At 40.9% G+C, this 16,677-nt stretch overlaps 4 protein-coding genes across 7 annotated transcripts in view; 1 reads left to right on the top strand and 3 right to left on the bottom strand.

The window, feature by feature from the left end:
• Window positions 1-11,708, bottom strand: part of LOC108036423 (mucin-17) — a 40,907-nt gene extending 29,199 nt beyond the window's left edge. Inside the window, exons 1-2 of one of the 4 annotated variants that reach the window (XM_044092535.2) lie at window positions 11,429-11,705; window positions 10,864-11,132 (exon numbers count right to left, since the gene is read on the bottom strand). The gene's annotated coding sequence lies outside the window, so the exon portion shown is untranslated. Of the gene's footprint in view, window positions 1-10,863 lie in introns of all 4 variants that reach the window. The other 3 variants (XM_050888293.1, XM_050888294.1, XM_017112551.3) reach the window with 3 other exon arrangements.
• Window positions 11,709-11,827: 119 nt separating this feature from the next.
• Window positions 11,828-12,477, bottom strand: LOC108036296 (5-hydroxyisourate hydrolase). The gene is made up of 2 exons (XM_017112307.3): window positions 12,345-12,477; window positions 11,828-12,275 (listed from the first exon to the last, which is right to left on the bottom strand). The coding sequence occupies exons 1-2, from the start codon at window positions 12,375-12,377 to the stop codon at window positions 11,967-11,969; spliced, it is 342 nt and encodes a 113-aa protein (XP_016967796.1). The 5' UTR covers window positions 12,378-12,477; the 3' UTR covers window positions 11,828-11,966.
• Window positions 12,478-12,734: 257 nt separating this feature from the next.
• Window positions 12,735-14,276, top strand: LOC108036580 (periodic tryptophan protein 1 homolog). Its single transcript, XM_017112831.2, has one exon. The coding sequence runs from the start codon at window positions 12,830-12,832 to the stop codon at window positions 14,198-14,200; it is 1,371 nt and encodes a 456-aa protein (XP_016968320.1). The 5' UTR covers window positions 12,735-12,829; the 3' UTR covers window positions 14,201-14,276.
• On the bottom strand, window positions 14,266-16,630 carry LOC108036579 (transcription initiation factor TFIID subunit 5). The gene has a single exon (XM_017112830.3). It carries the CDS (start codon window positions 16,553-16,555, stop codon window positions 14,441-14,443), a length of 2,115 nt encoding a protein of 704 aa, XP_016968319.2. The 5' UTR covers window positions 16,556-16,630; the 3' UTR covers window positions 14,266-14,440.
• Window positions 16,631-16,677: the final 47 nt, after the last annotated feature.

The following is a 16,677-nucleotide window of genomic DNA, read 5'->3' as shown; positions in this document are numbered from 1 at the left end:
TAGAAAGGCGCAGAGGAAAAGCAAATACCATAAGAAAATGTACTCAATCGGCAGAGCTTATTACATTTTGTCCGCACTCCCCAAAAATAAACAAAAATGCGAATGTGAAAAGGAAAACTTTGCACACCCATAAATGTATCCATACAATAATAAATGAACGAAAAAAATAATGGCCTGTCTTGAGATTTCGAAAGATACTAATGTTTGTGCAGAAGGAAGAATGTAGAGTTTGTGCAGAAAAATGAATTACCCTTAAAATTAAATTTAGTACTAACAAGAAGTATTTCAAATTTAAATGATATATTAATTATGAATATGTAAATATTCCTGTAAATTAAAAATACATCACACCCTAGCAAATATTTTTTTATTTTCTTAAAATGGTATTTTGAAAAATTGAATATGTAAATTTAATTAGCTTTATCATTTTATATAGTAATATAACTTATTGTACATTTAAAAATTAAAAATCCCTTTTTTAAATATATATATTGTTATCTTTTGTGAGATTATATGTATTAATAAGACATGTATAAAACCAATAAATTCAATTAAAGTATATATATTCATGAACAAATCCATACAGTTTTCCCGAGAAAAGTTCTCCTCACTTTTCCCGCCTGGCAATCGCCGCCAAATAGGTCAGTTCGGATGGGGGTTACTGAACTCTCTCGCCCGCCGGCCAAAAGTATTTATGGAAAATTTGTCACATAACTCGGTGGGCCAAGAAGTGACGCCAGCGATTGCGAATTCAGCGAAGACAGAATTTGCCTAGAGTCCGCGGTAATGCAACACTTCAATGCCATACAGCTCGTAAGTGGCATAGTAATAAAAGTAAAACCGAAAACCCGAACAAGAAACTGCAAACTGGAAAACCACAACCACATCAGGCCAGAGGCGAATTGCCTTAAAAAACAGAAACGTATGCAGATAAAAGTCAACTCAGAGCCACAATAAAGCCAACTAGTCAGTAACACATCACATCTTGGTAGCAACCCAACATACGAGTATATTGGGATTAAACAACTTTTGGACTCTACGGAAAAGAACTACTGGGTTTTCTCATGTGCTCCCGATAACTTTCAAGTTTTATTTAGAAAACTGAACCCATCATCGATGTGGCAAACAAATTTACATTTTCTACTTATCCACCACTTTATTTCTGTTGTTTTCGGACTCTTTACATCGCTTGGCTGGGTTTTCGATCCCCTTCTTTCACAACAAATCCCAAACGAACCGATCCCCATCGAAGAGAACTTGCCACTTGAGGAGTTGTGTTGTTCAATAAAGCAGCTTGGCCACTCCAATCATTCCCCATTTTCCCCCTTTTCCATCGAATAACTCATAACAATGCGAAAGATCATCCATGGCCAGATTCATCACTTCATGCTGTTTTCTCCCCTCGACTCGAAAACTCGTTTCTGTTAATTGTGGCGTTAATTTGGATTCTCAAAACGGAAAAAAAGTAAAAAAGCAACAAGAAGTACGTTCTCCCTGCCTGTCTTGCCACACTTAATATGCTCTAATTGTGCTGAAAATATGATATTGGGTTGCTTTCAACGTTGGTTAAGCGGGCAGCAATAAATAACAATAAATATAAAATAAAATGGTAATCAAGTTTAGGGGTCTTGTAAAGTATACACAAATCAAAGGCAAAGTAAATTCGTTTACGATCCACAAATGTTTGGTGACTCACTTGACACTAGAGATATATGGAACTTGGCAGGTTTTTAATTGACTTCTCCATAAGAGTGACAGTAACCACAAAGTGTTAACTCAAAATACCGTTTCAAGATCATATAACCACTTACGGAGTGATTTTGACAAATATTTTAAAACTGACCAAAAATTGAAGAAACTACTCGATCTACCCTCTACCTGAGACCAGTTAGTCATAGTTTAGCTAGCCGTTAGTCATTCACCTAAGCCGCACATTAAGATTGCAGCGGGCTGGGAACAAAGGAAAACCCGAGATCCCCTCCTGATGAGCCGTTAAATAGAATATCGTAAACCTCGAATCCGAATGATCGGCAATGAAACGAGTACGGGCGAGCTGTGGAAATCGGCCTCGCCCCTTGGTCATCATCATCATCGTCATCGTCTTCCCCGAACCCCTGGATTTTCATCGGTTCGAGTGTAAGTCAATGGGGCATGAACATGAGTAGCGGAAACCGAGGCAACACAAAGTTGTATTGTTTATATGCCTTATAAGATGGGTTTCTGCTGCTCCAGGAACCTGTTCTCAAAATAAAGACGCAGCGGAAGTTTGTGGGATAGCTGATTTATTATTAAGTGGGTTTTGCATTAAGCCATCACATTAAATATCCTGCTGGCATAATTAGTATTATATTTTATGCATCTATGATTGTACTTATCAAAGCAATATTCATTATATCTGTAAAGTAGCAGCAAAAGATACAATGTAATAGAAAAATATATAATGTAATATAATATATCATAAGTATTCATATAATAGAAATATGAATAATTGCCAATATGTAAACCACTTATTTTAAAGTATATGTGTTCTTGAGTTCTCAGCTAAAATTTCCCATGACACATAGTGTTTTTATAGGTAAATAAGGAATATCCAATAGATTGTTTTTCGGCTCTTAGTGGGCTATTGAAAAAGTGAGAGGAAGACAAGTACTTAGCCAGGCCTGAACGGTCGAGTAATTCGCAAGTATGCTGAAAATGAAATTCAATTGCGAAATTAAATTTCATTGAATTTAATTGCTGGCATGATCGGATCAAACAAACAAATCGAACGCCTCTAATCAAAGCCAGCGGAGCGCGAAATCCGCCAAGCGACTTCTGAACATTCCTGCGCTGAATGGAGATTGGATCTGGTTTCGTTTCAGTGTTTTTCCAATGCGAGGGTGTGGTCCGGATGCTGTTCGCGATAAGGTGGCAGATCCATTGACAGCGCTACTATATACGTACCACCCATATGGGGCACAGCCCTATCGCTCTTGGTACTTAAACTTCTGAGTGTTCAAAGGCCGTGCCTCTCAGCACTTCCTTTAATTTTCTAACTGATAAAGTGGAAAAAGGGAAAGTTGCAGGCCAACGATATGAATATTTATGTGGCAGCACTCTGAGAAATTGGAAACAAATTAATATTTTATCTTCTGTAATTTATTAACCTTCTAGAGCTTAGGAGGTCATTAGCTGAGACCCAAACAAAGAGTTGAAAGTGATGGAAGTCTTGTTTTAAGTCCCATAAAATCGTTAAATTGTCACTTTGATAACTTTTTTGTTCGACATTTTTATGGAAGTTCTAATTGATATTGTATTTAGCCTTTCTTAAATCTACTTTTAACCAACAAAAACTATTTCTATAGACTCTGCCTCAACTGGTAAACATTTTCAAGGTTAGTTATACTTCTGCACATCTTTATTGACTTAAACCAAGTTTTATAAGTCGTTAGGCTTTTTTCCAAGTACAGATAAACAACCTTAGAGACTACCACCCATCTGCTACCTGCAAACTTAATAGCACTGACCCAAAAAGAAGGCTAAATAAAAAAAGCTAAAAAATAAGTACGTTAATAGCGCGCAAATTATAAAAGAAAAGCATCAAAAAGATTGGCCAACATTAATGCCTAATCGTTTTAACCTTTTGTAAAGTATAAAAAGTGAAATTACAAGCATGGGCAACCATCTCTCTCCGTTTTTTCCTATTTTTTTAAGTAGAAGGCATATGTTTTCCCGGACTTTAAGCCGGACATGATCTTGGCAAAGAAGTCACCTTTGGGGAGTGCAAAAGATTAGTTTTTTGCCTATTTTTTCGCTCTTTGCCCCAACGAAAGTTGTTCGCCAGCTTTGACAATTTTTCAGCATTAACCCAAATAAAAGTAAAGCAGCCGAAATAAAGTCTAAGAAACGGTGACCAAAACAAAGCGGGGAGAGAATGGAGGTCGAATGTGTGCCATTGTGTCGATTGAATATTTGATGCCCCCGAGGGGGCCTTGTAATTATGCAGAAGGAAAGAACCGCTAAGAGAGAAACAGTGCTACGCCCCCTCCGCTGGATGGTTCTTTCTTACCAACTTACCTTTACAACACTGCACTGAGAGAAAAAATAGTTACAAAGATCAAAAAAAGTAAACCTATTAAGGTGTAAGTGAATCCTTTAACACCATCTACATAGAATTATTAAAAACCTATTCCTTTCTTTTTAAAAAATTAGAGTATACAACAATTTATAAAATATAAGCCGTTTTCTTTTATAAAAAAAATCGTATTTAATAATATTTTCTTATTTGGTGAAAGACCTGATGGGTTCGGACCTTGCTTAGTACTAAGTTGAAATGCTCTTAATAAATTGGTTTTTACTTTCAGTGTATAGATTTTAAATGGAATTTTTCATCAAGTCACATTAAAATTCCCAAAAATTTATATGAGAGATGTACATTAATTTAAAATCGACTGAAACTATTTTTTTCAACAATTAAGTAAATAAATAAGGTTAAGAATAGAGAACCTGTTTTTGAGAAATTATGTTCTATATATAGAAATATATAAAAAAATTTTAATAATGTTATTTCAGTGTATTGGATTTAAAGAAAATCTTTTATCTAGTTAGTTATTAATTCCCTAATTTTTATTTTTTTTTTATTAGTTTCAAATCGAATGAAACAATTTTTTTTAATAATAATGTAATTAGATTAAGTAATAGACTTCTCGTTTTTTTAGATATTATTTTGTTTCTATCTGTCTATTATACACACTATACTTTACTTTCAGTGTCGGTAAGGTTGAGAAACCTGTTGCTTTGTAAGTGACAGAGCCACTGCGTAGCTGTCGATTGCAAGTGAGTTACAAGTGGCCGTTCTCGTTATTCTGTAATTCGACATGCAAAGCACGTGCAGCTCCCTTGACTCAGCCCCCTTCCTTGGATGACGTAGTGCCTAGAATGGGACTGGCGTTATTGTTCAGTGCAAATACTGATGTCTACTTATACGTATGGCTCTTGTTTGCCACCGTGAAGGTCTTCTTCACGGGACTGCCTCGTCATCGTTCTGGTTTGGGCATTAGACGACTGTCTGGGTCCAAGGCACACACACAGACAGCGCAAAAAGTATCTGTGTCCGCAGCATAACAATTTGTATGTGTGTCATTGTGGCAATTGATTTGAATCGCGTGCATGCAACCTGATAAACCGTCGTGAATGGTGTGAATTCGGAATGGTCTATAGACACATAAGACGAACTCGTGTATTTGCCTTTTATGCCTTGCTACTGTTACGTGGCCCGTGCCCAGAATGGCTAATGAGATGGCCAAAACGGGCATAAGTGCTCGCTAATAATAGCAGTTAACCGGAGACTCTCATCGAAGGGCTCAACCGAAGTGTTCTCGCTGAGTGCTGCATACAAATGTGTTGAAGGATCATGCAATGTGTGCCATTCAATTACAAGTATCCCTAACTTAGAAGCACTTACAAAAGAAGCGTTCTTTTGTGTTGGAAGGGGGAATCGAATAAGATACAGTGCTGAATATAAATATTCGTTAATATATCTTTGACATACAACAGTATTTATACTAAAACTTCATTTAGGTTTAGTTTACCATTTTAAAAGTTTAAAATTGAAGTATTTCAAATATCCCTGACTTTAAAGCACTTACAAAAGAAGCGTTCTTTTGTGTTGGAAGGGGGAATGAAAAAAGATACAGTGCTGAATATAAATATTCCTTAATACTTCAGACTTTCACCATTATTTATATTAAGACTTTATTAAAAAATATATTATTCTATATGGCCATTCCTCTATATAAATAGATTAATGAACACATTTAAGATGAGTGATAAAATTCCAAAGTATTCGCTTTAGTTCAAACTAACGTCGCAGTGAAGCGTAGGAAAGTTTTGAATTTCTATCTCTATAGGAAAAGTAATTGATACTGTCGTTTGTGTCACCCCCTCCGAATAGACATTTAACTAATTAATTAGTTTCACATACTCACGAGCGTGTAGTACTCTCCCCATTTCGCAAACATTTGTCCATAAGAATGGCGAATCACTCCCCCCGTTGAAGCCCATTAACATTGCTTTTAATTACCCCATTACAGCCGTTCCCCAAGCCCGCAAAATTGGCCAAGACAGAAGCTAACTGTTTTGCACAACGCAATTCGAATTAATTAGGCTTCATAGAGTGGGTGACGAGTGTACCATCTACCACACCCAGAAAAGTCGAAATGTCAGGCAATTAAATCACTTGATGCTGTGGCAAAGTTCCGGCGAAAGTGATCGCCTTCTATGTGAGAATCGCCACTGACTCATCCAACAAGAACGTATGTCTTTTTAGAACTTGAAGTACGCCGGGCCGAACATAAAACTTAATAACTAACACTCGACTGGTATCTTTAAGGAACATCTTTAAGCAACTGCTGGCCGCAGTTTTTCAAGATGCTTTGTTTTGGAAACGAGTATTTCTGCGGCTTTTACCACTTTTTTGCCCGTCCAAGCATTATTGTTTCTCTTTTGTGATTAATGGGTGCGTTACCATTGGGATTTAGTGCGCGACTGACTTCGGCTAATACGAAATCCCCTCCTTCCGAAAGCCCCGAAAACCCCCATCTGCCCCACCCAGCAGGCATCTCTCATGCTCTTCCAATTACACTCCAGTGTTTGAATTTTGCGCCACATTTTTAATGCCGAAACCATAAAAGTGCCCATGTGTGTGCAGAAACAGAAATAAAACTATAAGAAATTGGCTGAAATAAAAGGCTTGGCTGGCAGACTTGGTTGCAAGAAATAATGCTCGTTAGCAGCAGCAGCTACTGAACTATAAAGCGCATGGAGAGCCACAAAACCCCTGAAATTAGTTTCGAATTTTGAAAAACTCACTTTGCCATGGCGGAATGTCTTAGTCACGCCACCTGCTGCAATCCACTTGGGTTTTCTGCTGGCTAAGTAGGGTGGATGGTGAGGCTGGTGAGGAAGGTTTACTAGGCGCACTCCAAATCTATTTGGTAAACACTGGACGAAGCGTGTGGAATTAAAGCCAAACACGATAATTGTGCCGAGGCTTTGGGGCCAGAGATTGTCAAGGTCGTCTGTCTTACACGAATTAATCAGGTAATTGTGATCACAAATAATTGTAGTTTGTGAAGTTACTAATGCCCAGAAACGAGCAGAAGAGAATTTGCACACTTAAAATTTTAGGTCGACCTATACTTATTATAGGAAGTCTTTTAATATGCCTTGGGTCATGATAAGAGTATCATTTGATATGGTAAGCGGCTCAGAAAAGTGCACATATATACCTAAATACATACTTTATTTTACCAAATGAATAAGAAATTGTTATTATTTAATATTAAACAATTCCATTTTAAAAAATGGAGTAACTCATTATATATATTGTTTAAAAATACCACTTTTATAGTACTATATAGTTTGAAATACAAATTATTACTTTTAGTTGAGATGATACTGATCTCTAATTCATTTTGTAAAATAAGTATGTTGGATATTATACTTGAGTACAGGAGATGATGGAATACATAAACCATTAAAAATATTCAGATTTTTTATGATTTTCTAATTGGAATTCTTAATGCAAAGTATTTTGTATGGCATTCCATACCATAGGAAGTACTTTTTTTTAAGAGATACTATACAACAGCAACTCATTTGCTACCCCGCAATATTAAAGATACCCAGTATGGCTTCATAATGCTGGCTTATCGGAAACTACACATTGAACACATTTAGAGTGGCCCCATGCATAGCCGGGAAATGAGGCAAGGGGCGATGAACAATGCGGAGAAGGAAAAGATACGGATGGCAGGGGACACGACTCCAATACCATTCCAACCGAGTAACATGAGACATTGCTGAGGGCACATGAAACAAAATAATCAAAACCTTCGGCGGATAAACGCTTGAGTGCAGGTCAGAAAAGAAGGAAGAAGGACCCCTCCTAGCAGTCCCTGCAGCTTGTCCTCGGCAAACACTTTGCGGCGTCCACTCGAAATGTATCTCATGGATATGGATGCGGAACCCCGGTGCTGACTCATTTTCCTTGGGCCCCGAACAGGTTGGCCGACTCACACATCCGCATCCGCACCCCTGCAAGCCTCAGTATCTGTAACCCCGCTCTCGGATACAGATGCAAATGCAAATGCCCACACAACTGCGCAAACATTGCGAAAAACATCTACTTGGGGTACGGGAACAACTACGCCCAAGCGGAATGAAATGCCCTGAAATTGCATGGAAATTAACAAAACAAAATGCAATAAAATAAAACTAAAAGGTGAGGCTTGAGCCGGGGATTCGCAATGGCGATACCTATTTCAATTGAACTGTCGAGCGCAGGAAATGGCGATTTTCGATTTTATCTTTGGGCATGAGTAAAACAGATAAATTATATTAAAGCAAGGGCAAGTGCTGTAGTAAAATATTATTTCTGATTTATTTCAAAACAAAAATAATATTTTGGGAAAAAATCGGATGATAATTAGCTGAAACTAAACATTATTTCTCAAATTGTTTTTTATAAAATGTATCTATAAGTATCTATCTTTAAAAAATATCTGCACTTGAGGTAAAAGTACATTTTAAATGAAAACCTTAAATGATTTAAGAACATATTTTAATCATCTAGTCAGAACAGAACTATTCCAACGCAATTTCGCAATGGAATTCAAGGCTTATGTTTAATTGATGGGAATTAGCACTCAATTGCTCGCACCTCCAGCTTTGTTCTCACAGCTCCAAGTTCGAGTATGCCCCTTCGGAACCCGTGCAAACAATGCTGGGTAGTTGCACAACTTAAAAGCGAACTAAGAAACACAAGACGACGACAAAATTTACTTTAGACCAAGCTCAAGCTCAAGTCGGAGCTGCAACTCCGGTGCTCGAGTATACGACTCGATGCAATCGGCCAGTGAATTCGAACGAAAGGTACTTGAAAAAGTGCATGCGGGTTCATTTCCTGTTTGCTCTTGCCATTTCAACTACACAGTTCAAAACTTGATATTTGTTTAAGTTTTTTTTTACTATAGATATAGGGCTACGAGATGTGCAGCTAATAGATGTACGGAAAAAAGGGGAACATAAAAATACAAATGATATACATAATGCAAGCTTAAAAAAAACGATACAATTTAATCAGTTCATTGATTTACTTAAGAATTTATAAGAACAACTTTTAAGTAAGGAATAAATGAAGGTTATTCAGTTTAAAACTTTGCTTTTTAAAATATAATAATAAAATGAAGCTAAAGGATATTGATGTGTGATTCTATTTGTTATTGAACTAAACAATAAGAAATACAATTTTTTAAAAAACTTCTGAAGTCTAAAATATTATTACAATTTTTTTGGCATATGTTTATACTGTTTTGAAAGACTTCCAACCTCACAATTTCTAAAACATATTTTATTTTAACCATTTTTTAAACAAAACCTTTGAAGTGTTTATCGTTTGTGAATATATTGGGCCGAAATAATTTTTTTCTGTGCATCTTAGAGAGGCTTCTTGCCATTTTGCGATGTCAGCCGAACTCGACGACAAACATGCTCAAGCAGTGGCGATTTCCCCCATTTTTTACCCCCCCAACTGTGCAGACTTAAAGGTTTTTTATATTTTGCTTTTTTCAGTTGTATCTCGATGTTTTTTCCTGGTGCTGCTGCATTGTTTTTGCGGCTACTTTTGCCTTCTTTTCTGCACTTTGGCCGGTAGATTGGTCGGCCGCTCTCTAATTTGCCTACGGGGCTTGAGCGATCATCGCATATTAGGTTTTTGGCTTTACGTCAGTGCAAATTATATCCACGTTGGTTACGATTTTTGACACTTTTCCAGCGCCTTGTCTAGCGGTATACGGAGCCATAGTTTTATTTATCTCTCGACTACAGTTATTAATGATTGGTTTTTGGCCAGAGCTGCGGGCCAGGAAAGTGTTTATCGGCGTATCGATTATCAATGACATATACACAATTTTTCGGCCTTTTTGCAGCAGTCATTGAGGCTTTTGATTAATTGACCGTTAGCAAGTTGTCATTTTGATTGCGTTTTAATGCGGCGCTGAACTTTCAATTATTAGGTAAACCAAACTGACCGAAATGTCGCAGTGCCGGTGAGGTAATGGTCCTCGGGCTAGGCAACTTGAGATAACTATTTTTGAAATTAAGTCAGCACTGAATTTAGATTATAGATTTTACATAAAATGTTTCCCACGTTCCGGAGAACTTGTATATCGAATGGATAATGAAAGTGTTAATTTTGCTTTTGTGAACGAACTGGTTCTGGGGACATTTTTGCAAATCAATGGGTTTTATTATTTTACTTGCTTTCAAAACCAATCGAAATTCTAGAGTGATCTGAATAATGTTATACACCTTTTTGTTTTGAAATCATAAATATTTATCATCTTAGAAACGTTCAATTTTTTTTCCACTATCCAGTTATAAATACTTTTGCTTTTAAAATAATAATACTATAAACTATTATATAGGTAGAAGAAAATGTCAGTAATATAGAATTTATAATATAAATATATATAATGATCTTAACGACTCTTTGACTAAACAATTTTATGATATGTATATTGATTTAAGGGTTAAAAAATATTTTTTCATTTAGATTAAAATACATCACAAATATTTTGCTGACATCAAAACATCTATGGTTGTTTCTAACTATAAGACATATAAAGTTTGGTCTTTTTACTCTAATAAAATGGATTTTAAAAATGAAGATAGGTACTAGAAGACGTTTTCCCACTTTATGTTTTGATTCCTATCTATATAGCAACAGGTTCTAGCCAACAGTCATTCGATTTCTGTATAAAAAGAAGAGATCCCTAATTTCCTCACGCCCGTATGAGGTCACCGAGAACCAACCCAACTCACCTTTCGGAGTTACTTCTGCGATCTTCGCCGGATTTCGGAGGTGCTTCGTACAGCATTCAAATTGGACCAATTGGGGCAGAGTTACCAACTGGCGTGCTGATCTCGTTAGAATCTAAGCTCGTTTCTTTCCGTGCTTTTCGGGTTTTCAGATGGGAGGCGGAGCGAGACGCGGGCACTTGGTTCGGTGTGGGTTTGGGTATAGATATAGATATAGGTACTAGACAGGGGTACTTGTTGCTCGCTCGGAGCCCAAACCCAAAACCTCGGATCTGGACGGCGGCCAGAAAATGGAAACGCGATTAGAGGCGAGCGAAAAGGGTACGGGTACACAAAAAAGATGCAGAGCCAGCAGCACGGAGTAAAAAAACGAAAACAATGCCAGAAAAAATCAACATGCACACACTGACACCAAGAATATGTATCTTAAAACTGGTTTAAGATTTGTTGGGGATTTGTTGGCTCGGCCGCATCGAGAGTGTGTGTCTATGGGAGAGCTGTTTGTACTTTCCAATAACAAATCCAACTTCTCGCTCAGCTCTTTCAAAACACACACGGATATTATTACCATACAGAATCTTATTCGGGAACAACTGTTGCGCCTCTGTGGGAGGCTGAAATCCGAATCCGAGCTCAACAAAACTCAAGGATCTCACTCACTTATCTCTTGGAACCCACTGGCCAAGGTTATTATATTTTGATATATTTTTATTACAATCAAAATACCGGCACAATGCCCGATCGCTGTTTCAAAAACACTCAATTCCAAACACCGACAACGGTGCGAACGCACGAACCTCCCGCGACATCCGCGAAATACAAACTGAAACGACACCGAATGCTGCCTAGAGATGGTAAGATACTGCACTGGCGAATAGAGATGGGTGCATGAGGGGACTTGTTCCGTTCTGTCAGAGGTTCAACTATCGATTGGGAAATAGAAAAATTATTTTAAAAACTCTTAGAATTGTTAAAAAGAAATGCCTTACTGCGATTTTTATTGCACTTTCGAAAGAAAACATATAATTAAAGTGCTTTTGTGTTTCAGTACATCTTATTTATTATTTTTTGGGTGTAGTTTTGCCTTGATTTTTTTTGCATTGTTTTTATGTTCCACGATAGGTAGAATAACCATAGGGATTAAGCAACAAAGGAATATGATAGTGCTGATTCTCACTGCAGTCCACAATTATTTCAATAGCCGGGTATAAAGTCCTCACATTACGCTCTGCAAAGTAGGCGCCCACGTGAAAAGTCAGCTTGTAGATTCCGCTGGAAAATTGACCAGGCTCCAAAAGCAGGCAGCGACCATCCGAATCAGTTTGTGCCGCTCGGAGTGATCTCCACTCCTGGATCTCGTCCAATCTGGAAAGGGTTACCCTCACATTGGCAGCTGCTTGGCCCACTGAAGTGTCCTTTTGAAAGGATTGTTGAAATTGCTTTTTTAAATTAAAATTTATAGAATTAAGAATTGATTTGATTACCAGTACGTGTGTAGACAATTTACGTGCTTCCATTCTGAAGGCAACTGAAAGACTAATGATCTCAGCCGATAAGAAAATTTTTATCTAAATCTTTGCATTGTGCATTAAGATGGGAAGAGTACTGATAAGCGAGATGAAAGAGCGATAAGAAAAGGAAGAAATCACAGATGATATGGGCAACAGGTGGACCTGATAAAAAATGAGAATAACCTATTAAAAACTTAATATTATTAAAATGAAAAATAATGATAACAAATTATAAAAAAGACTTTTATTCAAATCAATGTAAATATATTATTTTAAATTTAAAAATTAAATAATTATTGATGGTTTGTAAACTTTGGTATATTTTTTGAGAACCATTAATAATACTTTAATTGGTGAGGCCCGGTCACACTACCAGCCTCGTTTAAACTGAACTGCACGTGTTTACCATTTCGTTTGGTGGGACATATTTTGTTAAACATTTACAAAATTTTCCCAAAATGGCTGAGGAAGGACCACCGGAGGCTAGCATCGACTTTGTTCCCGCACTGTGCTTCGTGCCCCGCGGCGTGGCCAAGGATCGTCCCGACAAGATCGTGCTGACACAGGCGGAGCTGGCGAGGATTATTGGCGATACGCAGCAGGAATTGGACGAAGAAAGTGACGAGGAGGGGGAGGAGGGCAATAATGATAACGACGGCATGGACGTGGACGACAACGAGGATGCCAACAGTGAGAACCGTAATCCCCAGGACGAGTTCGAGTTCCAGAACTACGACAACGAGGAGAACGCCAATGTCACCAGCCTGGCCAACATTGTGCAGCCCGACGAGCAGGTCCCCGATGAGGACGAGGATTCAGAGGCTGAGGATGAGGTGATCAAGCCCAGCGACAACCTGATTCTGGTGGGCCACGTCCAGGACGATGCAGCCTCCTTGGAGGTGTGGGTGTTTAACCAGGAGGAAGAGGCTCTCTACACGCACCACGACTTCCTGCTGCCCAGCTTTCCGCTCTGCATCGAGTGGATGAACCACGATGCGGGCAGCGATAAGCCGGGCAACATGTGCGCCATCGGTTGCATGGATCCGATCATTACCGTCTGGGACCTGGACATCCAGGACTCCATTGAACCCACCTTTAAGCTGGGCTCCAAGGGCAGTCGCAAGCAGAACAAGGAACAATACGGACACAAGGACGCCGTTCTGGATCTCTCGTGGAACACCAACTTCGAGCACATTCTGGCCAGCGGCTCCGTGGACCAAACGGTGATTCTGTGGGACATGGACGAGGGTCAGCCGCATACCACCATCACTGCCTTCGGCGAGAAGGTTCAGTCGATAGAGTTCCATCCAAAGGAGGCCCAGAGCATTCTGACCGGCTGTGCCGATGGATTTGTTCGACTCTTCGATTGCCGCGACTCTGATGCTGTGAACTCGTCCAGCGTCGAGTGGAAAGTAGATGGCGAGGTAGAGAAGGTGCTGTGGCATCCCACCCAGAATGACTACTTCATCGTGGGTACCAACGATGGTAGCCTGCATTACGCCGACAAGCGGTCCCCCGGCCAGCTGCTGTGGTCCGTCAAGGCCCACAACGAGGAAATCTCCGGCGTGTGCTTCAACAGCCAGATGCCCAACCTTCTTACCTCCACATCGACGGAGGGCACCCTCAAGGTGTGGAACTTCAACGGCACCGAGGCCAAGCACGTCTACGAGCACGAGTTCAATATGGGTCGCCTGCAGTGCATGCGCCAGTGTCCCGAGGATCCCTACACCCTGGCCTTTGGCGGGGAGAAGCCTCCGCGCTGTGCGATCTTCAACATCAAGAACTCGATTGCCGTGCGCCGGACGTTTGGCATCGCCGATGCGGAATAGATTCTATCTGCGTATTCATTTGTGTATATGCGTTGTATGACTATTAAATAAATATGAATTATATGTAAGGCCTTAACTATCATCTTTTCTTTGATTTACATTTATTGATAAGTTGGGCATATATGCACTTTACACTTTTCAGCTTAAAAAAAACTAAGAGACATTTCAGAACTTTAGCCTAAACAATTCGTGCATTCCTTAAGACTACTTTACGTATACCGAATAATCTACACTGCGATTCTAACTCTTGAAAAGACCCACGCACATGAGAAGATTGCGACGCGTGAAGTGCAGGGTAACGAACGGTGAGTTCTTGCTGGGGAACGTGCGCATCAGATAGACGTCCTCGTCATTCTCATCCTGGTGATGCGACACAGTAATATGGTTGCTGATATAGTCCTCGGTAACCTTGTGAAAGTCCCAGAGAGTCAGGTTGTTATCCAAGCCGGCTGCCGCTAGGACGGTTCCATCGCGACTGAAGGTAATCGTGGTCACGGTGCTTGTGTGCCTCAGAAGGGTGGTGACCAGCGCTCCGCTTGAAAGATCCCAGATAATGATGTTGTGGTCCACCGATCCGGAGGCCAAATACCGTCCGCAGGCAGAGAAGGCGAGAGAGCTCACCGATCCCTTGTGGCCCGTCATCAGGCGCACCGACTGGCCCGTCATGTTGTCCCACAGGCGAACCGTGCGATCGCTGGACCCCGTGGCCACGTAGTTGGAATTCGGATGAAACTGCACGCAGTCCACGTCCGAGAGGTGGCCTACGAAAACTCGCAATGCTTGATTGGAGTCTGTGGCCCACAATCGAGCAGTTTTGTCGTAAGAACAAGATACAAAGTAGTAGCCGTGCGGCGCGAAACGCACATCCCACACCGGATAGACATGACCGCGGTAGGTTACCACGCAGGACCAGGTGAGCAGAGACCACAGTCTTATGGTGCTGTCCTCGGAGCACGAAAGCAGAAGGTTCATCTCGGGGGCAAAGGCACAGCGGTATACGGGACCGGTGTGACCTAGAAAGCTTCTGGTCACCTCCCCGCTTCGATCGTCCAGCATACGCACATTGATATCCGCTGACTCCTTGTCCAGTTCCCGCAGTGCATCCGCATCCTTGAGGGCACGCAGCTTGGCGGGGGTCAAGGACCAGATCCTCACGCTGGAGTCTCCAAATCCGCAGGCAAGCATCGTGGAATCATCTGAGATCTCTGCACAGGTTACGCCCTGGTGAGAGTTAAGCACCGTATAGAAGACAGCGGACGGCAGTTGATCTTTGCTCAGGGCCAGACGCTTGCTGGCTTCTCTGAGTGCCTTGAGCTTTAGCAACTTGTCTGAGTCCTTCAGTTCCGGCAGCGGTATCCTGTCAATGGAAGGAGCATTTGGATCCGACTTTGACTTCTTGGACAGCAGCGGATCCTTTTTGGGTTTTTTCTTCTTGGGGCGATCCGGGGCATCCGGATCGTCGTCTTCCTCCTCCGGCGCCGGCGCTGGGGTGGTCAGGGTCTGGAAGTCCACCTCCTTGAGCAGTCCGTAGTAGACACGCATCTTGTTGTCCTGCCTCTTGGCCTCGCCGATGTGTGAGCCGGCCGTAGCGACGCACTGCAGCTTATTGCGCGCCATACCCTCGTAGGTGTCAAAGTGCAGATATTTGGATACAATGTCAGCCACCACCTCCTGCCGACGATCTTGTATGTGCCGCTTAAAAAGCGAGTGCGAGTCCCTGGACATGCGGATCACAAACTTATCCTGCTCCATGGCGGCCACCAGGTCGTTCTCTAGCAACTCCTCGGGCTTGGAAAGTAACAGTAGGTTGAACAGGCCCTCTATGTAGTACCCGTCGAGATCGCATTTGTACTTCTCAATGAAGTCTTTGGCCTTCTCTCTCAGTCCGCTGGCAAGGATCTTGAAGTAGATCTGCACCAGGATGGGATAGAGGACCATAGACAGCTCGTGCTTGTATATGTCCAGGGAGTCCTCCACGAAGGTGCGCAGCTCCTTGTAGGCCTGCTCGTAGTGCTGGGCATCGAAGCTATCATCGCCGATGAACTTGGCCAGAGCCTCCGCTGCATTGGCCTCTGTCACCGCGGAATGCTTTTGCTCCTGTACCGGCGCGGGGACAGGCTTCTGCTCTCGGTTGGCATCGCCAAGTCCCAGAGCCGCACCGAGCACCTGCTGGACATCACTTTCGCTGATCCCCGACAAATCCGCACTGCTCACATTGGCCTCCTGGCAGAGCAGCTCCTCTGTGCTCTTCAGCTGATACTTTTTGATAAGTTTTAACAGGCACAGCAACTCACGCTTGTCGTGGGACGCTTTGGTGCCGTTTCCACCGTTGATATTACTCATTTCCATACTCATTTTCGCGCAAAATAAAATTAAGTGGAACCTGTACTATTTTGTTTTGCTTGAAAGTGTGACCAGGTTCGCGGGGACTAAATATACCAACCTGATCTTTAAAATATACTAAAATTTACCATGGA

Source organism: Drosophila biarmipes, chromosome 2R, assembly GCF_025231255.1.
Source record: "Drosophila biarmipes strain raj3 chromosome 2R, RU_DBia_V1.1, whole genome shotgun sequence".
NCBI classification, from domain to species: Eukaryota; Metazoa; Arthropoda; class Insecta; order Diptera; family Drosophilidae; genus Drosophila; species Drosophila biarmipes.
Note: the sequence above shows the minus strand (reverse complement) of the source record. Positions and strands in the feature narration are given on the sequence as shown.